Genomic DNA, 21,770 nt, shown 5'->3' with positions numbered 1-21,770 from the left:
CACGTGTGAAGGCCTGTCACCCTGGAGGACAGACGGACCGATGGACAGCCTCGTCCTGGAGGCCGTGGCTGTGGCTGTGGCCCACACAAGGGACTTGCATCCAGCGAGCGACCTCAGGGACGGTGAGCCCAGAGTACGTGGGGAGCAGATCCTCAGAACCTGGTCCCTGTCTGGCCGTGGGGAGGAGGACGGCCAAATGGGAGGGGGGACCCTGACCTGACTGCTCCCGTGGGTGCCTGCCCATTGTCGGGGGTGACCAGGCAGTGACCTGGGGGGGGGGGTCTCTGTCCAGTGGCGGGAATCAGATCCCCACTGTCACTGGGGTCAAGCACATGAGGTCCTGTCGGTGCACGGGTCATCGTCCAACACGGCACTTGCTGAGCCTGTGGTGGGCGAGTCACAGAACCCGAGGCTGATGACCTGGATGTCCCTGTTCCCATCCAGTTGAGACTTTACTCTCTTCCCCGAGACAGAGGCACGTCAGCCCAGGGGCTCTCCCCGTCCCTGCAATTCTGTGAACGGCAGGTTTCTCCTCTGGCCCAAGATGGGACAGGAGTTTCAGACACCGTAAGCCACATCCGAGCGCTAGAGGCTTGTTGTCTGTGTTAGCCCAGGCTTCTGAGATGGACACAGGGAGAGTGGGCCCGACCCGGGTCCCACCCTGGGGCTAGTAGTTCCTGGTGTGCCTGGGTGGGGTTGCAGGTTTTGAAACCAATAAAAAACAGATACCCAGTTAAATTGAATTTTACACGGAAACTTTCTTTTTAGGTATAAGTGTGTCCCATGCAATAACTGGGACATACTTACACTACAAAGCATCTGTTGTCTGTCTCGGATTCAACTGGGACCGGGCAGCCTGCATTCTTCCTGACGGCCCTTCAGGGCGGACCGGCTGGAGCAGTCCAGGGAGGCTTTCTGAAGGAGGCAGGTCTTGAGCTGGGTGGAAAGTGGTTGTGGCAGGGAAGGGGTAGGAGGTGGGCGGACCAGCAGGGGGAAGGAGGCCTGGCAGCGGGCAGGATAGAGAGGAGGGTGTGATGTGGTGCCAGACGGCCACGGCCCACACTGAGCTCGTAAGCCAGGAGAAGGGCGGCAGGGGTGGTGGGCTGGCAGGAGGCCACGGCAAGAGCCCAGCAGGAGCGAGGTGGGTGCTCTGTGGGCCCAGCCCCCAGGGCGTCCCCCGCACCCTCAGCCCTGGGACGCTGCAGGGTCCCTGCGCCTCCCCGGAGAGCTGCCGGCTGGGAAGCACGCTTAGCGCCACACTGGGGTGCAGGGCGCGTCCTGCAGCCAGGCCGGAAGAGGTGGGCAGTCTTGCCTGAGGGCGCACAGGGTTGGCAACCCAGGCCCTGGGCTCCAAGGCCAAGGTCCCCTCCACATCTCAGCCTGGAGCTCCCCCCTTGGGACCCACTGTGACTGTCCGCCCTCGTCGCCCGCCTCCCGCACCTCCACTCCCTCGGCTGCCCGGCCCCGCGGCGAAAGGGCCCAGGTCTGCCTCGCGGCCTGCTGTCCGTCTGCTCAGGAGGAGTGAGGCCTGAGCCCGCCCCCTCCCCACCTGTGCACGTTTAGCGCCTCTGTCAAGATTCCTGAGGGGTATGGAGACAGCACGAGGCTTCTCAGCGCCCCTCGCCCTGCTGCCCCGATGCCACAGCCCCGTGGCTGGGGATCTGGCCAGAACCTAGAGCCCGACACGGGCACCTGCACCCCGATGTCACCAGCTGCCCCACTTGCGTCCTTCCTGTTCCCGGGTCCTTGCAGGATCCCACGTGGCACTTATCCTCACGTCTCCTTGGGCACCTCCCGTCTGTGACGTTCCCTCTCTCCCTCCTTGTCCCTGGCCATCCGGCTTTGAGTCTGCTCAGGCTCTGGAGAAAGTCTGCTGTTTTCTCAAGCTGACCCAGGACTCCGCGTTTTGGGGAGGGGGGGTGTCCCTAACAGCTAACCCATACCACTGTGACCTAGACCTTCATCATGTAGGGTGGGGGCCGCCGCTGGGCTCCTCTCCTTCCCCTTCCCACGCGTCCTTTCTCGGCCGGGAAGGCTGGAGCACACTCACAAGGGGGAGCACCGAGGGAGGAAGAGAGAAGGCCCCGTGCTGTCCATAAATGCCGCCCCAGTAACGGGGGCCCAGGAGGGGCCCCGGGGGCTGTGCACTCGTCCGCCTCCTCCTTGAGGTTCTGCCCCTGACTTATGATCCGTCCGTCTGGACGTGCCTGCAGCACGTACCTCTGGGGCTTCTCATCGACTTTGACTGAGCTCAGGGCCGTGTCACGCTGGTCCCCAGGGCTCCGTGTGTCGCAGCCCGTTCACGTCTCTGCTGCGTGATGGTCCACCGTGTGCGGGATAACTGCATCCAGCCACCCGCTGGTGGGAACTCGGGCTATCGCCACAATTTCTGTATGCAATATGCTACCGGAAGCATCCTGTTCAGGGCTAGGTGGCCCGGCTGTACAGTCTAGGATGTTCAGCTTTGTTTCGCAATTCGTGCGCAGGGAATCTGTTCGAGGCGGTCGGGCCGCTGAAACGCCCGTAACCCAGTGGGTAGAGGGGATGCCTCCGGTGACCTGACCCGTGTTTCCCTGGCCGTCTAGAGTTCCCGCGTCTTCCTCTTCTGCGAGACCCCTCTCTGCTGCTTGTCTTTTCTCAAGGATTTGAGGAGCTGTTTGAGGAGCTGCTTCACCACCCTGCATGATGAAGGTCTACGTTTTTGAACAGACCTTTGCCGGAGGCCCCGACGCCTCTCCGGCCATCCTTGCTCCTTGTGGTCCCAGCCCCGCTTGCAGCTTCCCCCTCGTCCGCTCGTTTTCCTGCACCCCTGCTTTACGTGTTGCCCCGTGCTGCCCCCTCGGTGCCGAGGCGCCCCGGCCGGGAGGGCTCTCCCCCCAGGAACGAGCCCCACCCTCCTCTACTCCCAGGCTGAGGAGAGCCTCCGGATCCTGGTGGGGACCGAAGGAGACGGCCTCCCGCTGATGGAGATCAACGCCGCCGCCGCCGGGGAGGTGAGTCCCCTGGTGAGGGGAGACGGGTCCCACCCATCCCCGGGCCCCGGGCCGGCCCCAGCCTCGCGCCTCCTACCTCCAGACCGAGGCCTCCGAGCAGTGGGACTACGTCCTCGTGGCTGACCGCCGCACCCAGAGAAACCCCAGGCAGGCCTGCCGGCAGCGACGGTTCCTGGAGGAGCTCAGGACAAAGGGCTTCCATTACAAGGTGTGCTGGCTGAGCGCCTGGCTTGGTGTGGGGCACGGGGGACAAGTGTGTCCCGGGGGCCCGGAGACACGGCTGGGGCCTCGTGCCTGAGGTGGAAGGGACAGGCCGGTGTCAAACAAGGACGAAGGGGATGCTTTCCAAAGTGGAGCGGAGGTCCCCAAGCGCCCTCCCGCCCCCCAGAGGATGGAGGACGGCGAGAAGGTGTTCTTCGGGGTCCGAGCCGACAGCGGGATCTTTGATCCGTACCGCACGCTCCTCATGCAGCCTGAGGGTCCTGCCGCCAGAGTGCAGCCTGCCAGGCCAGCCCCCATCCCAGCCGCCACCAGGTGAGAGGCTGGCCCAGAACGCCGTGGCCCTGGTCCGGTCAGGCTTCCGGGCGTGGTCTCGTGCCAGAGGCCCCAGGGGCCGGGCTCGGTGACTCGGTGTCCGCGTCTGTCTGTGACAAGGGACAGTTCAGTTCTTGCTTCTAGGAGAGTTCTGGAGGTTACGTGTGTTCCCCGAAGGGACGGCGGGATTTGGACCGGCCGGGAGGACCCCCCCAGCCAGCCCTCCCCCCACCCCCGCCGACCCGGGATGTGGGTCCCCACCTCCCCTCTCCAGACCAGCCGCGCCCCCCCGGACCTCTCTCCTCAGCCTCCCAGGCCTCCCGGCCTCTTCTCTGCAAGCATCTCCTTCCCCTGCTAGACTCCACCTTCCACGCCACTCTACCCTCGCTCCCCATATCCCTCCTCCGTCACCTGCCTCTCCGAGCCTCAGTCTCCCCGTATGCAAAATGGCTCACGGGGCGCGAGGGGGATTTGTGCATGTAAAGGCGTAGAGTGTGCTCTGAATGTGCGGGGGCTCCAGGTGGGAGGTGTGATTGGAGGCGGGGGGGGGGGGTCCAGGCCCAGTATCTGGGAGGGAACGGTGCAGGCCTGAGCCCTGGGAGGGGTCCTGGGAGGGGAGGGCCTACCCTGAGAGAGCCCCATCCTGGAGCCGTGGGGCACAGGCCACAGGAGGACTTAAGAGGTGGGGGTCGGGCTCCCAGGTGAGTCCTAGATTCTGGGCTCCGGTCAGGCAATCAAGGCAGGCAGGCTGGAGGCTCCACTAGGGACACAGAAGGGCCTGGGACCTGGCCAGACAGAGGATGGGGTCCCCTGAGGAGCTCTTGTGTTCCAGAATCCGAATTGTCAACTTTGTACTGAACAGCAAGACAGCAGCTGGTGGTAAGGATGGGGTGGGCAGGTGGCCTGTGCAGCGCCCCACCCCCGCCCCGGGAGGGGTGTCGATGTGGGGAGAGCAGGGCAGGGTCCCCCCTCACTCCTCTGACCCGACACTCCCTGTGACCTCCAGACACGTTAGAGGATTTGGTGAAGAATGGGGTCTTTGAGACCAGATTCGCCCTGCACAAGGTGAGGGGTGGGCCAGGGCTGGGAGAAGTCCTGAGGGCGGGACCGGAGGCAGGGAGCCCTCGCTGTCTGTCACCTGTGCCCAGGGGGAGGACGACCTGAAGAAGAAATGGGCCCGGTGGAGAAACATGGTGCACAAGCAGCCGATTGATGACATCAGGTGACACTGCCTCAGACAAATCACCTGCGCCCCCACAGACACACCCGTGGCCCCACAGACACATGCATGTGCCCACCGACACGCCCAAGATCCCCAGACACACCCGTGTCCACGGCAGACAGATGTGTCTGTGCTCCTGGGTGGGACACAGCAGTCTGGTCTCCCCATGTGGCACCTGGACCCCAGCACTGGCCTGTGGGGTCACATCCGGGGGGTGGGGAGGGGCGGCCTGACGGGGCAGCCTCCCCACAGGGACTACTTTGGCGAGAAGGTGGCCCTGTACTTCGCCTGGCTGGGCTGGTACACATACATGCTGGTGCCCGCCGCGGTGGCCGGCCTCGTCATCTTCCTGAGCGGCTTCTCCCTGTTCAACGCCAGTCAGATCAGGTGGGGATGGGAGGCCTGGGGCGCGGGGGGGGGGGGACAGGACCCCTCAGGGACCCCTCCTCCCCGAGTCAGGGGAGAGCCGCCACCAGCCCGTCCCTGCGCCCTCAGCAAGGAGATCTGTGAGGCGGACGACATCCTGCTGTGTCCTCGCGGGGACCATGGCCGCAAGTACCAACGGCTCTCGGACACCTGCACGTTTGCCAAGGTATGCGGCTCCGGGGGTTCTGCTCCCCCCCACCCGGGGCTCCCCTCCGGCCTGTCCTCTCCCAGCCGGGGGTCCCCTCCGGCCATCCTCTCCCACGAGCAGGGCGGAGGGTCTGCCCCTGCAGAGCCGTGGCGTGGGGGGCGGCAGGCCACAGAAGGCTGTCCCCAGCCTGGCTGCCGATCTCCCCAGCTCACTCACCTCTTCGACAACGAGGGCACTGTGCTCTTTGCCATCTTCATGGCTCTGTGGGGTGAGTCGCTGGGGCGCTGGGAGGGAGGTGGGGGGGCGGCCTGAGCCCCGGGGCCACTCCCCGCCCCCTGCCACCACCCCAGCCCTGCCCCCTCTTCCCCCACCCTCAGCCACGGTGTTCCTGGAGATCTGGAAGCGGCAACGAGCCCGAGTGGTCCTGCACTGGGATCTGTATGGGTGGGACGAGGACCAGGTGAGCGGCCGGCCGTGCAGGGCTCTTTCCAGCGCCCCGTGCGGCCCCCACAGCGCGTGGGACGCGGGTGTCCCCGTGTGGCAGGCCGTCCCCCGACTGCGTGTTGCGTTCCCTCCACAGGAGGAAATGGCACTCGAGCTCATTAACTGCCCTGATTACAAGCTCCGGCCACACCAGCACTCCTACCTGAGAAGCACGGCCATCCTCACTCTGTGTCTCTTCATGGTACTCCTGGGGGGCCTGCCGGGGGGCTGGAGACCTGGGCCGGTGACAGCCCTCCTGAGGACCCTCCCCGCAGATCTGCCTCATGATCGGCATGGCCCACGTCCTGGTGGTCTACCGCGTCCTGGCCGCCGCCCTCTTCAACTCCGCCCTGCTCTTCCAGGAAGAGCAGGTGACCACGGCAGTGGCGGTGACCGGCGCCCTGGTCCACTACGTGGCCATCCTCATCATGACCAAGGTGGCTGCAGGGGGGGCGGACAGAGGGAGGGCGGGGCGGGGGTCTCCACTGAGGCCCCAAGTGAGCCGTCCGGTCTCCCGTCCTGCAGGTCAACAAGCGTGTGGCCCTCAAGCTCTGTGACTTCGGTGAGAGAGGAGGCGTCCGGCGCCTCTCTGGCCTTGGGGGGAGGGGTGCGCGGGGGAGGGACAGGACCCTTCGGGGCTGGGAGCCTGGGTCCCTTGGTCCTCTGTGTCTCCGCCGCCTCTCACAGCTGGCAGACAGGTGAGGGCTGGCGGTGTCTCTGAGTTGTCGGGAGAGGGGCAGGTTGGGGACGGGAGAGGGACAGCCCCCGTCTCATTCTAGAGAAGCCCAGGACGTTCTCAGAGCGCGAGAGCAAGTTCACCGTCAAGTTCTTCACTCTGCAGTTCTTTGCCCACTTCTCCTCCCTCTTCTACATCGCCTTCATCCTGGGCAGGTAGGGGCGGCGCCTCCCACCGCCTGCCTTCAACTCTTTTCCCTTTAAAGGAAATACCTGCTCATCTTAATTTTTAAAACGGTTTGTGCTCAGAGCAGTTGGAGCCCAATGTAAAACCACGTGCAAGAGCCCACGGTGAACCCCCGGCTCTCTGCTCCCTGCCCTCGAGGTGACCCTGTAACCGTTCGGTGGGTCTTTCCAGAACTTTTTGCACATTGAAGTACCCACACATATACACCTGCGGACATACACTGCTCTCTCCTGTAAATACTCCTATCTTCTCTTTACGCTGAAAACATACCATGGGCACCTCCCACATCCGCATGGATGCTGAGGCCTCATTTTTAAAACCACGCTATGAGCGCTGTTTTGTGGAACGTGCTGGAATTTGTTTTCTCAGTTCAGCTGGTGGACGTTCGGCTCATCTCCAATGTTTGAGCTTCATAAAGCTGCATCCCGTGTAAGACACATGCACCCCCCATTCCCTTTCCTTCTGGCAAAACGGACATGTTTTCGGTTCAACCAACATACACTTTTTTGTCTCTTCTGAAAAAAATAATTGCTTCACCTGTTCTGTGTGTTTAAATAGCACAAGACACAAACATATTGCCAATTGGTTCCAAACTCCAGCAGAACTTACAAAACCAACCCAAACCACACCAACTCCTCCAAGTACGTTCAAAGACATCAGGCGGTGCCTAGACCTGGGCCGTCCTTGGAGATGCCCCCGCCTAGGGGCCTGCCCCTCCCCTTGCGGCTGTGTGTGCTCACGCTGGGTCCAGGGAGCCCCTGTGGTCTGCCGTGTGGGACCCCAGGTTTCCCAGGCTTCCTGAGCAAGGGTCTGTAGGAAATCGGAGGCCCCTACTGCTGGAGGCAGACCTCTCCCTGCTCTAACCTCGGCTACGCTGGCTTCTGAAATCTCTCAGCAGACTGTCTTGGTGGGTGTTTTCACTGGACGGGCTTGAGCGGTTCGCCTCTCTCCTCTGCCTCGTCCACGGCGATCTCTGTCCAGGATCATCTCCACCTCCACACAAGTCTCCTGCCCTATTCCTTTCCAGGAGTGCTCTCAGCAGTGCGCCCGATGTCTGGGCCTCCCTGCTCCTGCCTCTCCCCTCCCCAGGCCTGCCGGCCCTTCCCTGGATGCCCACTTCTCCTCTTCTCCCGACCTCGAAACATGCCAACGCCTCGGTATCTGTCCTCATGACCTGACGTCATCTAGACGCATCAGTGAGGCCCGCGTTCCTGTCTCCAGCACAGATCTCTCCCTGAAGTCCAGACTCACGGGTCCGGCTGCCTCTCGTTCCCCCTCAGATGCCCCGGCGGCACGACGGCCTTACTGCCCGCTTGTCCACGCCGTCCCTCCTGCGCCCAGAGCCCTGGTCCCCGCACATTCCCCACCTTCCCTCTGGCCCCACGCTCTCTTTGCTGCAGTCTCTCTTACGGGACCGCAGCTCCCTGAGGGGTCTTTGCCGAGTGGGCAACCACAGCAGGCTTGGCCTGTAGAATCGACCTCAGTCAAATGGACAGAAATGACCAGGCACTTGCTGGGCCCGGAGCCTCGGGTCCTCCAGTCGCGAGTGGCTTTCATGCATCTTGTGTCTTTGGACACAGACGCCATTCCTTTTGTTTGGAAATGGGACCTTCTGAACGGACCGCCTAATTGCTTTTGCTTTTTTTCCTCCCGTTTTTGCTCCAGCTTCTGGGAGTTCTTCTCGGCACTGTTTCCCAACCCTTTGATTGAATGTTTTACTTCTGTACACGCACTTCCCCTCAGGGCCCTCCTTTGGACAGTTCCTTCACAGCCTCCTTCTCATGCCCCCTGACCCCATGGCTTTTCTTGTCTGAGGAGCTTCCTCTTTTTTCCCCTTCTGCTCTGCGATTCCTTCTATGCTTTCCACGTTTCTTTTACTCTTTTACTCTTTCCCTAATGGTCTCCGATTTGGATGTTAGCGGCCTCCTTAGATGTCCTCCTTAGATGTTCTTGGCCCCCGTCCATCAGTGAGAAAGGCGCGTGCCAGTGGCTGTGCTCTGGGCCACACCTCTCCCGCGAGGGGCTTTTGCTCTCTCAGTCCCTGCATCCTGCCTGGTGGCAGAAGGAAGCTTGTCAGTGTTGCTGGGAGCTCAGTGGGGGAGAGACAGTATGGGGGTCTCAGTATGCAGTGGTCCAGCCCCCTAGAAGCGAGACTCTGTCTTCCTGACTGTTGGCCAGGAACCTGATTTTTGGTTTAATGCAGTTTGTATTTTTTTTTATCATGTAAGGTAAAGGAGGTGATTTTAAGCACAAAGTAATCCTGTGTGCACGGTTTCAATGGGGAGAAACTGAGGCCACTCCTAACAGGTCTTGTCAAGCACCTGTCTGCGCCTGGGATGGCCGGGCTGCTTGTGTGTGTGTGTGTGAGTGCGTGTGGAGGGATGTGTGTGGATGTGGGCAGGTCCCCCACCCCCACCCCGTCAGAAGCAAGGTCTGCCCCTCCTCTAGCCTAACTGTCCTTCCTAGGATCAATGGTCACCCCGGGAAGTCTGTGCGCCTGGCGGGGCTGTGGAGGCTGGAGGAGGTCAGTCTGTCCGGTACACTTTGTCATGCTGTCCCTGAGCACCCCCCCCCCACAGCCCTGCCTCCCCATACCTGACCTCCCATCCCCACCCCTGACCCCCCCATCCCCCCACAGTGCCATCTCAGTGGCTGCATGATGGACCTGTTCCTGCAGATGGCCATTATCATGGGTCTGAAACAAACACTCAGCAACTGCATGGAGTACCTGGGCCCGTGAGGACCTCCCTCCTTCCCTAGGGCCCTCCCGCTTCCCCCCCCACCCCAGGGAGCCCCCCCATCTCCACATCTCCCAGAGCCAGCAGTCCCAAAGGGTCCTCAGCCCCCAGTTCCCCTCCCTGTTCCCCACTTGTTCTCATCACCCCCAGGTGGCTGGCCCACAAGTGTCGCTTAATACGGGTCAAGCTGGGCCACGCATCCGAGGACCCTGAGCTCAGGGACTGGCGGCGCAACTACCTCCTGAACCCAGTCAACACCTTCAGCCTGTTTGACGAGTTCATGGAGATGAGTACGTGGGTGGAGTTGGGGGCCTGACCGCGAGTCTCAGGGGCAGGTACTGGGGGACTGGCCGAGGGGGCGGGCACTGGGGGCGGGCGTTCTGGCGGGTGGCGCGCCCCACGGCACAAGGGGACATCTCCACACCCCCCAGTGATCCAGTACGGCTTCACGACCATCTTCGTGGCGGCCTTCCCGCTCGCCCCGCTGCTGGCGCTCTTCAGCAACCTCGTGGAGATCCGCCTGGACGCCATCAAGATGGTCAGGCTGCAGCGGCGCCTGGTGCCCCGCAAGGCCAAGGACATCGGTCAGGGGCCCGACTCGGTGGCGAGGAGCACGGGCGCTCCAGCCAGGGGCGGGGTGGCGAGGGGTGCCGGGACCAGGTGGTGCCCTCGAAATGATCCCAAGATAAGCCCCCTCCCCCCAGCCCTTCCCCAGGTTCTGCCTAGGCTGAGAGCCGGCCTTGGAGAGTGGTGCTCAGGCCCCGGGAAGAGGTGGGGCTGGTGTGCACCCGCAGGCCCCTGCCTCCCTCCCAGAGGAGGATCCAGCTTGGGGGGGGGGGGGGCAGGCAGAGGAGCTGGGCTCTGAGAGCCCGGAGCTGAGGGAGGGAGGGATCCAGCACCTGGGGGCAGGGGCTAAGAGGTGGGCTCCGTCACCTAGACTGTCCTTGCCGAGATGGCCAGGTATCAGGGAAGAGCAGAGGGGACTGGGTGCTGGGTGTGGGCAGAGGGAGAGGTGGGGGGGGGGGAGAGGCCCCACTCTAGGGCCCAGGTTAAGGTGTTCTGACCCGGGAGTGGGGCAAGCTTGGGGCAGCTGAGGGGTTCAGGCAGAAGATGGGGGCCAGGGGGGACCTGAGCCCCTCCTGGTCTATGTCCGCCACGGCCCAGGTTTTCCTCGTCAGTGAATGCTGCCCACTGAGCAGAGGCATGGGCAGAGGTGACAAGGCCCCATGACCATCCAAGCTCCCAGCCTTGGGGGACCATGGGTGGAGGTGGGGCGGGCAGTGACAGAGGATCAGGGTTTGAGGAAGCAGACTGCTTCACCCCACTGCCGTGGCCCAGGGACCTGGCTGCAGGTGCTGGAGACCATCGGCGTGCTGGCGGTCATTGCCAACGGAATGGTCATCGCCTTCACATCGGAGTTCATCCCCCGAGTTGTGTACAAGTACCACTACGGCCCGTGCCGAAAGGGGGCCGACCCTGCAGTCGAGTAAGGGGGCGCCAGGGGAGCCTCAAACTGTCCCGAGACGCCTGGGAAAACTGGCCCAACCACAGCCCAGCCCTAGGGGAGCGCAGGGGAAGGGCTTGATGTGGCCAGTGTTGTCTGTGGTTGTCATGAATCCAGGCCTGAGGGGGGTCCTGCCGTCCCATGACAATCTGCTAGGAACCCCCATGGGGGAATTAAGGTCCCAGCAGGAGCTGTTTTCTGAGCAGCCACCACCACAATGACTCCCTCCCAAAAGTCAGACCCTCTGGGGTCTGCTCCACAGAAGAGGGCCGAACAGGGGACCACTGCTCCTACAGATGGGGTTTGCAGGGGTCTCCCTCCAGGAGGCTCCCCTTGGTTTTTGCCACGGAAGGCAGGGGGGGCCCTCTGAGTCCCTTCAGTCACCCCCAGAGGCCCCTCTCCCACGCAGAGAAATGAAGGGGGTTCCGTGCTGTGCTCCACCCTGACAGCCCCCACCACACAGGGATTAGCTCCAGGAAAGCACCCTGGAAGCCAGCAGAGGCCACGCTCTGCAGCCCACACCTGCCTCTGCCCTTCTCTCCCTCCCCCAGCTGCCTCACAGGTTACGTCAACCACAGTCTGTCCGTGTTCCACACCAAGGACTTCCAGGACCCCATCCGGATAGAGGGCTCAGAGAACGTGACTGAGTGCAGGTCTGGATTCCCCCAGCCCCCATGAGCAACCTCTGAATTCCTGCCCTCGGCCCCCTGACCTCAGGTGCTTCCGCCCGCCAGGTACCGGGACTATCGCAACGCTCAGGACTACAACTTATCCGAGCAGTTCTGGGTCCTCCTGGCCATCCGCCTGGTCTTCCTTATCCTGTTTGAGGTGGGCCAGAACCGGGGGAGGGGCCCCACAACGGAGGCGGCTCTCTCCAGCCCTTCTCCCTGGCCCCCAGCCCCTAAAATGCCTGCTCAGCCCTTGTCCCGTCCCCCCACGTCCAGCACGTGGCCTTGTGCATCAAGCTCATTGCCGCCTGGTTCGTGCCCGATGTCCCCCAGTCGGTAAAGAACAAGGTTCTGGAAGACAAGTACCGGACACTCCGGGAAAAGATACGGTATGGGAGGCTGAGGCCAGGCGGGGGTGGGCCGGCTCGAGGTAGGGCCTCACCCTGAACCCCAACACTTCGCCCTGATCCCCAACAATCCCGGTCCTGCCGCCAGCTCCAGCCGCAAGAGCACAGATGTGTAGGAGACCCAGAGCTGGCCAAGAAGACTGGTGCCCGGAGCTGGTACTCAGAGCCACCACCACCTACCCCCCCCCCCCACCGCTTATGTGTGGGGTCCCGGGAGGCCGGTGTATATGCGGGGTCTTGGAGGGCCTGCGTGCATTTGAGGTGTTGGTGAGCAGCACTCTGTGGTCTAGGAGGCCTGTTTCACGTGTTAGGGCTCAGGCTTGGTACAGCCCTGACTTGAACTCTGACTGACCCCTGCCACCCACAGAACTGGGGTGGGGGGGGTGCTTCTCAGCGGTCAGAACACAGGAAAACCAGCCCAGTCTCCTGAGCCTCTCTCTGACTTGTGGGACCCATATCCTACCCCCCCCCCCCCATTCTGGCTGGTCAGGGGGCCCTGACCCCACCTCTCTGGCTCTCCTCAGCCTGAAGAACTTTCTATAATAAAATAAAAACTTCTTCATGTCAGTTCTGGGCCTCTTGTGGATTGCGTCTGTCCTCAGGGCTAGATGGGAAATTCTCCCAGATGGAGCAAAGTCTGGAATGTGGTAGCCTCCTGGTCCTCCTCTGGTTTTCCGTGGGTTTCCAAGCGAGCAGCGCCGCGTTGAGATCCTACCGTCCCTGCACGGGAGGGGCAGGGGCAGGCTTCCCGGAGGAAGAGCTGGGGAGGAGGGGCAGAACCAGAACGGTGCCCCTGGGGACAGTGGAAACTCTGAGGAGTCCCCCAGGTCCAAGACTCTGCCGGCTGGTTGGGCCGGTTCGCCCTCTGCCCCCAGGCTGCGTGGCTGCAGTTCCGAGGCTTCCCGGCGCCTGAGAGCAGGACGGTCTTAAGCGCCGGACTTGGGCGCAAAGCGGGACTCTCGGGTCCGCCCTCAGGCCCTGGCTGCTGGGCGGGGCTGCACCTGCCGCCGCCGCCGGGATCGTCGCCGCTGCGCACCTGGCTCAGGTGAGCTGCCCCGCCCCCGCGGTCGGCGCGATCCCCAGGTCTTGGCAGCAGGTGAGTGGCTCAGACCCACGGAGGTGAGTTGAGGTCGCCGGCTCCTGGGAGCCGGACTAGGCTTGGAGCTTGGGGGCCCCTTGTCCCGAAGAGCCTCTGGGCCGTGGCGGGCGCGGTCCCGCAGGAAGTGGCTCGGAGTCGGGCCGGCTGTCCCCGTCGCCCGGAAGCCTGAGTTTGTCGGCGTCCCGGCCCCGTGGGCCTGGCGGCGGAGCCGGGGGGGGGGCGGGGGGGAGGGGAACCGCAAGGGCCACGTTTCCCGCTCCGCCCGACGTGGGCAGTGGCTTCCTCGTGACCTTTGCCCAGGGGAGGGAGGTGGGACGCGGAGGCGCGCGGGGACCCTCGCCGCCGCCCGCAGCTCGGATCCCAGGCGCGAGGCCTCCCAGGGCCCCCGGGGCGTACCGAGGAGCCGGCTGGGGCCGTGCGCGGCGCTGGTCGCCGGGCGGAGCTACCGTCACGCGCGCGCTCCCGCCGTCCGTGTGTGGCCCCCACCTGCCGTGCTAGGCCTGCGCGCCCTCCGCGCCACCGCCGTGCGCGCCCGACCGGCCATCCACGGCCCCCTCGTGCGCGCCCCAGTCCGCCCTCGGCTCTCGGTGCGCGTTCCCATCGCGATACCCGCGTCCCCGCCCTCTGTGCCCGACCCCCACCCGCGTGCTCACCGCGCCTGGAGGGTGGGGGCGTGCTAAATCCGGATCGCCCCTGACTAAGGCGGAGCGCCGGAGGTGGGGTGTATAGTGGAGGAGAACGGGGCGTGTGGCCCGGGGGAGCGGGACAGAGCTCCTCGCCTGCGGGGCCGAGACCTTGTGTGCAGTTCTGTCCTGCGGGAGACCCGTCGGGGGGCGCAGCAAACGCGTGGCGCACAGAGGGCTGCAGGCCCGCTGAGCGGAAGATGTAACGAGACCGTGGGGTCCTAAGCAGCAAACCAGACGGCGGAGGGGTGGGGTCGCCGCCCCTCCCCACCCCCTTCCCCCGCCGTTTCCTGCGCCGCCGCCGCCGCCGCCGCCGCCGCCGCCGAGGGAGCCAGACCTCCAGCCAGAGCACAAGCAGAAGACCCGGAGCTTTCTAGGAACCCCTGGGGATGGGGGTGGGGTGGGGTGGGGAGGGGAGGGGCGGTTCTTGATGGTGCCTGAGGTGACGTGGGCTGGTGGGCGCTCACCGTGGAGCGTGAGCCTGGGGAGGAGGGTGTAGTTCAGAGGAAGAAGGCGGGGCCGTCCTGGCTGTGAGATGGTGGCACCGGGGGACGCACACTGAGCGACAGGAAGTCTGGCAGGCACTTCGAGAGGCAGCAAGGCTGCTCGGGGCTCTCTGTGTCCTCCCTGGGTACCCCTCGGCCGGTCACTGACGACTGTATGCCCGGTGCTTACACCATCCACCTCTGGGCGTCGGGCCCATTGAGGCACCTTCCAGGAGGGGCTGGTAGCAATACCCGCGCGCATCCAGGAAGCTGCAACTCGGTGGGGAGAGGGTGCGGGCAGGTCTTCCGGTAGTTCTGTGGGACCCTGAGCCCTAGATGCACCATCAGCTGAGGGTCTTGCCAGCCATGGGGTGGGGGTGGGGGTGAGCAGGGCTGGGGCAGGGTCAGAGCAAGGACAAATGAAAGCCAGTACTGAGGGTGGCCCACTGGTGGGCCTCTGCTCTGGGTAGGTGAAAGCGGGGACAGGGCCTGAAGGGGACCCTTGCCCGGTTTCTATGGGTAGTGATGCCAGCCACCGATTTCTGGGCCCTGAGTCCCACGTCAGTCTGGGAGGGAAAGTGACAAAAGGGGATGCCAGCTGCCTCGCCTCCCCCCCCTCCCCCCCCAACAGCTGGGCTCAGAGCCCAGGAACCTCTATTGAGGCCTTTTCTTGTTTCCTTATCTGGAAAAGGGGGGACTGCCTTCCCATCCCAGCCTGAAACTAAGGTCCATGTGATACCACAGCCCCTGTCTGGGCACTGTAGGGGGGAAGTGGACCGGGAGGGAGCCCAAAAGCTCTGCTCATGGCCCCACTATTGGCAGGAATATCCACAGGACTCCCGTCACCCCAGCAGGTCACAGGCCAGATGCACATTGGAGGCTCTCACCATCCTGAGTGTCACTCTGTAGGCTGTGTCTGGGAAGCGGTGACCCTATGCGATTGTGTGCGGGATGACCCTGACTGGGGGGGGTCTCCTTAGGACCCCCTCACGTCACCCGGGGCCCCAGCCTCTCCGCAACCTCCTCTCCATCGCCCAGGCTTGGCCTCGGGAAGTACACTGCCTCGGTGGGCTGGGGTGGGCCCCGGAGGAAGGAGCCGCTTGACTCGGAGTTAACAGGAAGAAGTTGAGCAGGCGGGGCAGGGGCGAGAACCACCAACTGCGCGCCTGCCTGGGTGGGGTTTGGGGTCAGGAGAGGATGTGACTGTAAAGCCAGGAAGCTGCAGGGAAAGTTCTGATTAAAACACACACACAAACAAAAGGCAGGTCCTCACTGTGCTTGGCGATGTGCTCTGGGGCTGCGGTGCTGCGGGCCGGACCTGGGGCCCAGCTGAGCACACAGTTTGCTCCCAAGCAAGCATCAATGACCTCGACGACCGCCATCCCCCCCCAGGAGGAGAGAGCCGGAACCAGGTGACTTCGCGTGCTCCCCCGACAGCCCTGCCGCTCCGCGTGGGCCTGTGTGTGCCTGTAAGAGCAGGGGGTGACAGGAGGCTGTGTGCGCGCCATGGGTGGCAAGGGCAGGTGTGAGACGCAGCGTGCGGTGTGGGGTTTGTACAGATGCTCGAGGCCACGCGCCCTGTGGGAGCCGTTGCAAGTACGTGTGTGCTGTGTGCGTGGCCACAAGAGTGCTGGAGGTGCGGGGGGGGGGGTGCATGTAGTGCAGGTGTGCATGGGGAGAGGGCTGTGTGTGCATGTGGTGTGCAAAACAGACCGTGCAGGGGAGGGTGCGCAGGGGGAGGTTGTGCAGTTTGGCCTTACCTTCCAGGAAGGCCGGAGACTGCCTCCCTGGGGGTAAAAGATCTTAAGAGTTTGAAAGGTGTGAGTGTTACTGCAGGAGTTTCCCTGGGACCCGCCGAGCTGGGGACCCCGGGGAGGGGGTGTGCGCTGCCCCGTCTCCCACAGTCTCCCAGCGGACTGGTTCTGCTTCAGGGACCTTCCCGAGACTGCCCCCCACCAGAGGGCTTCGGGAAGGAACCTCCTCACCAGTTCCCTACCTGATGCTCCAGCAATCCCCGAGGAAATTGAGCCAGCCGAGCCCAGGGCTCCTGGGGGTGTGGAGGCTGGGCCAGGCCCACGGTGGCATCACCCACGCAGAAGGAACGCAGGGGAGGCTGAGAGACTTGGGGCCCTAGGCGTGGGGAGGACAGCCGTAGGCAGGAGTGGAGTGAGGTCTCAGTAAGTACCTGCTGCATCAGCTGGGGCTTCGAGGAGGTGGCCCCAGGCCTCTGGCTCCTGCGCTGGGGGGTTTGGCCCCTCCTTTCAGCCCAGGTCGCCCTAGAGCTTTCTGTGTCAGGAGGCACCTGCGGCTGCTCCCAGTCCGGGTTCGGATGGTCCCAGCCCCACAGAGGAGAGGAGGGTCACCCGTGGTGGGGTGGGGGCCTCCCTTGGAGAACTAGACAATGTGGACAAAGGTCTTTGGTTTTGGACATGACAAACGGGGCGGGGGGGACACGGGTGTGGGACCCGGAAGGAGGGGGGACCCACAAGGCCTTCTGGAGCAGACTCAGTCCAGCCAGGCCCCCTCCCTCCTGCCTTGAGGACTGTGGCCTGGCTCAGCTCAGGTGCCCTGTCCCCACACACGCGTGCACACGGGACATGTCCAGGACAAAACGCTACAGCTGGGAGTATGGCTCCGAGTCCAGCAGCCCACACCCACCCCGTGGTGGCAGGCAGGTTGCATGTGACCCTCGGCGCTCAGGGCCTAGGTAAAGCGAGGTCTGCACCCTAGTCCTCCTTGTCTGTGGCGTCCCTATCCCGGGGAATAGTGGGGACACAGCCACGTGCCACCCTATGAGGGGTGCCAGGGGGCCCTCCCTGGGCCATCGTGGTGACACCGGAGCAGGCGAAGGTAAGTGTGAGGGCTCCCCAAGCCCCCTGGGCCGTGCCCACTCCAGCATGAGGTGCCACACATGATGCTGTGCTGGTGTGTGTGCCCGGCACCCTCCAGGCAACTGGTACGAGGTTACGTGTTAACTCATCCTGTTCTTGTTTAACTTTCTCCTTTGGGATGGCAGCAGCCTCTGACCCCTCCTGGTGTCCTGACTGACCGGCCACAGAGACAGAGAGCCCCGGAGGACCAGTCTGCTCAGCCAAGGAGCCCTGAGGAGCCGGGGGGGTGGCACCAGTGCCCAGCCTGCCCCGAGAAGGCCCCGGCCAGACCATGGCAGGTAGACGGGTCAGAGAGGGACAGGCACGGACCCCACTCCCACCCCCATCCCTCGGGCTGGCTCCATGCTGTGATGTTGACTGGCCTCCGGCCAGGGGTACAAAGGCCTCTACTCACCCCTCCCACATAGCCCAAGATCCTGACCCCACAGTTAGGGCAGGCCCTGCGCCTTCTCCTTCCCAAAGCCTCTAGACTATGGTCGTGGAAGTCAGTAAAGCCGAGAGACACTGGAAATGGCAGCTAGTGGGGGGCCCCTGGGGGCAGGATGGGTAGGTGTGGGCCACCGAGAGACCACACCACCAAGATGACGGTGGTCTCCTCTCACGTCCCCTGGGACTCTTCGCCCTGATTTAAAGATCAGAAAGCGTAGGTCTCAGGGAGGTGGGAAAGCTTGCTCGTGGCCAACAGAGGAAGGTCCTGGAATCCCATGCTGCCATCCCAAGTGGAAGGAGTGGCACGCTCAGCACCTGTGCCCCCCCAAACCCCTGGTGTTTACACTTGTTGTAGCTCCCCCAGCAGAGGGGCCGGGGGAGGGCAATGCCTGGCCGTTCACCTGGGCGGGAGTCACAGTTGCCGGCAACAGGTGCACACAGAAAATGTGGGAGCTGGGCTCATGTCCCGGGTGGGTGGGCAGTCAGGTGGGCCCCCTGAGCTGGGGTGGGTCAGCTCAGCTATGACTCTGGCCTCTGCCTTCCAATGTCCTCTGAGGACAGAGCAGCCACATCGAAGGCAGGCAGAACACCCAAGACCCTGCCAGGCCCTGTCCCCTGTGGGACCTGTGCATGGACATGGTGAGGCCACCAAGCATCACATGGCACTGACCGTCTTGTTTTCTTCCTGGCCCACAGACCATCTGTGGTTGGTGGGAGCCCAGCATTCCAGGCATGGCTAATCACTGGGTCCTCTCTCTGCAGGTGTCTGTGACACGGCCCCCAACTTCCTCTCCCCGTCTGGAAACCAGGCCCTGGAGCCTGCCCTGGGCAGTGCGGTCTCCCTGAACTGCACGGCCTGGGTGGTCTCTGGGCCCCACTGTCCCCTGCCCTCAGTCCAGTGGCTGAAAGATGGGCTGCCGCTGGGCAATGGAAGCCACTGTGGCCTCCATGAAGACTCCCGGTAAGAGACTGGGGTGTTCAGGGTCAGGTGACTACCCTGGTTATACCCGTGGCCACCTATACCCTGGTCTATAACCACCTGGACACGGGCAGAGTGCCACTTCTGACACAGACCAAGGGTCAGTGACTGCAGGGACATATGGCCCCTTGTAGACAGCCCAGGGCCAAAGGTGCTAGCACAGTCCTATGGCCTGAATTAGGCACTGACCCCCCAAAACCCAGACCCAAGATCACGTGACTGCCCCAGACAGATCCACACCCCCACCAGGTTTTGGCCACTTCTCTTAGCTTTTGGCTCAAGGGCTACTCAGGAAGCCCACACCTGCATCCTCCGTGGGTCAGTCCAGGGACATCCACTGATGCTCTCAGGCCCCAGGTAAGAGGGTTGGGCCTGGTCTCCCCAGGATCAAGGCCAACTCATCAGAGGTGCTTGTGTCCAGTGTTCTGGGGGTCAACCTGACCAGTGCTGAGGACTATGGGGTCTTCACCTGCTCCATCCAGAATGTCAGCTCCTCCTCCTTCACTCTTTGGAGAGCTGGTGAGTGGGAGTACACTGGGTGGAAGGTGGGAGGCCTGGGGGGGGGGGGGGCTGGGGAGCCTTGAGGCTTGGAGAATGCCGGGTGGGGGTGGCAGCGGTTCAGACTGCAGCTCTGTCCCAGGCCCAGCTGGCCACCTGGCGGCAGTGCTGGCCTCACTCCTGGTCCTGCTGGCCCTGCTCCTGGCGGCCCTGCTCTATGTGAAGTGTCGACTGAATGTGCTGCTCTGGTACCAAGACGCCTACGGGGAGCTGGAGATGAACGGTGCGTGGGGCCAGGATGGACGAAGAGAATGAATCAGCTATGAGACCTCCCTAGGCTCAGTTTTGGGTGGGCGGGTTGCCCCGGTAGGTGTGGAGGGGGGACCCTGGAGGTCCCTCAGGGGCTGTTGAGCACGCAGTCCAGGAAAGAGGGCAGAGGGCTGGGGTCGGCAGAAGCCAGATAGGCGGCCAGCATCCAGAGCTGGAGGCGGCGTTGTGGGCGTGCGTGCGGGATCTGCCAGGTGGGATCTGCCAGGTAGGCAGGCCTGGTCCCCCCAAGCTCGTGGGGAGGGGTTAGAGGACCCGGAATGGGCGGGGGCCTGGAAAGCCGGGCGCTGACCCTTTGCCGTCCGCAGACGGGAAACTCTACGACGCCTACGTCTCCTACAGCGACAGCCCCGAGGACCGGAAGTTCGTGAACTTCATCCTGAAGCCACAGCTAGAGCGGCGTCGGGGCTACAAGCTCTTCCTGGATGACCGCGACCTCCTGCCACGCGCGGGTACCGCGGGCCCAGCCTGGTGGCCTCGCTCCAGTCCGGAGACCTTGCCCGCCCTCCCATGGCCCCGCCCCGTTCTGGGACCGGGCCCCGCCCTCCCATAGTACCGCCCCCGTTCCGGGACCGGGCCCGCCCTACGTGGCCCCGCCCCATTCTGGGCTCAGGACCGCCCTCCCATGGTACCACCCTCGTCCCGGGACCGGGCCCGCCCTCCGTGGCCCCGCCCCATCTCCGGGCCCCGCCCCCGTCCGAGACAGGGCCTGCTCTCTGTGGCCCCGCCCCGTTCTGGGCCCGGGCCCGCCCCCCGGGGCCCCGCCCCATCTCCCTCCGGGCCCCGCCCTTCCTCGGCCCCGCCGACGCCTGGTTTTCGCAGAGCCCTCCGCCGATCTCCTGGTGAACCTGAGCCGCTGTCGACGCCTCATCGTGGTGCTGTCGGAAGCATTCCTGGGCCGGGCCTGGTGCAGCCACAGCTTCCGGTGGGTCCCGCGCAGGGTGGGGTGGGCCCCCGCCCCCGCCTCGTCCCCTCCCTGACGGTCCCTCCCGCGCAGGGAGGGCTTGTGCCGGCTACTGGAGCTCACGCGCAGGCCCATATTCATCACCTTCGAGGGCCAGAGGCGCGACCCCGTGCACCCCGCGCTCCGCCTGCTGCGCCAGCACCGCCACCTGGTGACCCTGCTGCTCTGGAGGCCCGGCTCCGTGGTGCGGAGAGGGGCGAGGGGAGGGGCGCCCTAAGGGGGATGGTGGTACCGGGCTCCAAGGAGGGGCTCCTCCGTGGGCAGCTCTGTGGTGTGGGGACTTGTGGATGGGACCCCGTGGGGGTGAGGGTTCTGTGGCCTGCTGCCCAGAAGAGGGGCCTCTTTTGAGGCCCCTGGAGCCAGGTGAACGCATGCCTCCTGGTGTGCTCTCTGGGGCCAAGGCCACCAGGCTAACAGCCCAGTCCTGGCCCCCAGGCGCCTTCTTCAGAGTTTTGGAAGGAGCTGCAGCTGGCCCTGCCACGGAAGGTGCGGCACAGAGCCATGGAGGGAGACCCCCAGACCCGGCTGCAGGGTGACAAGGACCCCATGCTGATCGTGCAAGGCCACCTGCCCGAGGGTCGCACCCTGCACCTGGAGCTGGACCCCGACCCCGAGGGGGACCTGGGTATGCCCCCCTGGTCCCACCCCGACCCCGAGAAGCTTGGCCTGGGGCGGAGGGGGTGCACGGGGCTGAGGAGCCCAGAAAGGGGTCCAGGTGGCGGGGACTTCCTCCCTGCAGCCCATCGGTGGGCTTGACCCCCAGCACACCCTCACTGCCTCTTTCCCGGAGGCACGCGGACCCAAGGCCTGCCTGGGAATCTCCAGGACCTCCGATGCCACTATGCAGGAGGGTGAGCAGGGAGTGACCCTCATTCATGGGTCCTAGCAGAAGTCAGGCTGTGGACAGCCCAGCCTCAGGCCTGCTGGTACCCTCTTCCCAGGTGTCCGAGGGCCTATCTTTGGGGAGCCATTAGCTCCACCCCATGCAAGTGGGGTCGCCCTTGGAGAGGGCCGGGGCAGCGAGGTGGATGTCTCGGACCTCGGCTCCCGCAACTACAGTGCCCGCACGGACTTCTACTGCCTGGTGTCTGAGGACGACGTGTAGCCTGCACCCGCCGGAGCGTCAGGATCACCAAGGACAGCTGGGTGCAGGGCGGGGTGGGGTTTTTCTCCTCTCAGCAGGACTACCAGCCACGAGACCTTGAGGGAAGTGGGGGGACTCTAGTGTGCCTCCTTGTGCCAGAAAATAAAGTCCTTTTAGATCCTGCCTGAGCCTCAGCCTCTCCTCTCCTGGGGCAGGAAGGGGCACGTCCATCTCAGGGTCTCCACGGCCCTCGGCCCCTCCCCTTCCTCATCCCCACGGCCACCCA

The 21,770-nt window shown here is 64.2% G+C and overlaps 2 protein-coding genes across 7 annotated transcripts in view; both read left to right on the top strand.

The window, feature by feature from the left end:
- ANO9 (anoctamin 9) overlaps positions 1-12,161 on the top strand; it is a 30,077-nt gene extending 17,916 nt beyond the window's left edge. The window contains exons 3-25 of the mRNA XM_047100574.1: positions 2,910-2,993; positions 3,076-3,203; positions 3,384-3,527; positions 4,360-4,406; positions 4,534-4,592; positions 4,676-4,749; positions 5,002-5,136; positions 5,245-5,341; positions 5,531-5,591; positions 5,701-5,783; positions 5,904-6,008; positions 6,082-6,243; positions 6,332-6,368; positions 6,586-6,697; positions 9,195-9,252; positions 9,367-9,464; positions 9,617-9,756; positions 9,898-10,050; positions 10,805-10,952; positions 11,522-11,623; positions 11,705-11,798; positions 11,915-12,027; positions 12,134-12,161. Coding sequence (XP_046956530.1) covers positions 2,910-2,993; positions 3,076-3,203; positions 3,384-3,527; positions 4,360-4,406; positions 4,534-4,592; positions 4,676-4,749; positions 5,002-5,136; positions 5,245-5,341; positions 5,531-5,591; positions 5,701-5,783; positions 5,904-6,008; positions 6,082-6,243; positions 6,332-6,368; positions 6,586-6,697; positions 9,195-9,252; positions 9,367-9,464; positions 9,617-9,756; positions 9,898-10,050; positions 10,805-10,952; positions 11,522-11,623; positions 11,705-11,798; positions 11,915-12,027; positions 12,134-12,161 — 2,262 coding nt within the window. The remainder of the gene's footprint in view (positions 1-2,909; positions 2,994-3,075; positions 3,204-3,383; positions 3,528-4,359; positions 4,407-4,533; positions 4,593-4,675; positions 4,750-5,001; positions 5,137-5,244; positions 5,342-5,530; positions 5,592-5,700; positions 5,784-5,903; positions 6,009-6,081; positions 6,244-6,331; positions 6,369-6,585; positions 6,698-9,194; positions 9,253-9,366; positions 9,465-9,616; positions 9,757-9,897; positions 10,051-10,804; positions 10,953-11,521; positions 11,624-11,704; positions 11,799-11,914; positions 12,028-12,133) is intronic.
- A 2,579-nt stretch (positions 12,162-14,740) lies between these two features.
- On the top strand, positions 14,741-21,667 carry SIGIRR (single Ig and TIR domain containing). 6 transcript variants are annotated; one of them, XR_006965914.1, is made up of 10 exons: positions 14,741-15,724; positions 17,329-17,481; positions 18,395-18,593; positions 18,997-19,130; positions 19,252-19,392; positions 19,745-19,888; positions 20,259-20,361; positions 20,434-20,584; positions 20,836-21,251; positions 21,342-21,431. XR_006965914.1 is itself a non-coding variant. In XM_047100610.1 (10 exons), exons 2-10 carry the CDS (start codon positions 17,475-17,477, stop codon positions 21,503-21,505), a joined length of 1,197 nt encoding a protein of 398 aa, XP_046956566.1. In that variant the 5' UTR covers positions 14,744-15,724; positions 17,329-17,474; the 3' UTR covers positions 21,506-21,667. The 6 variants fall into 6 exon arrangements, 5 of the variants coding, with proteins under 5 accessions (XP_046956566.1, XP_046956563.1, XP_046956561.1 ...); XM_047100610.1 differs by having other exon boundaries at positions 14,744-15,724; positions 19,033-19,130; positions 20,836-21,025; positions 21,342-21,667; XM_047100607.1 differs by having other exon boundaries at positions 14,745-15,724; positions 17,332-17,481; positions 20,836-21,025; positions 21,342-21,667.
- Positions 21,668-21,770: the final 103 nt, after the last annotated feature.

Source organism: Lynx rufus, unplaced genomic scaffold (assembly GCF_022079265.1).
Source record: "Lynx rufus isolate CCGP_SWC_20201006 ecotype Redwood Valley unplaced genomic scaffold, mLynRuf1.p SCAF_50, whole genome shotgun sequence".
Taxonomy (NCBI): Eukaryota; Metazoa; Chordata; class Mammalia; order Carnivora; family Felidae; genus Lynx; species Lynx rufus.
This window is presented reverse-complemented; position numbering and strand designations above follow the sequence as displayed.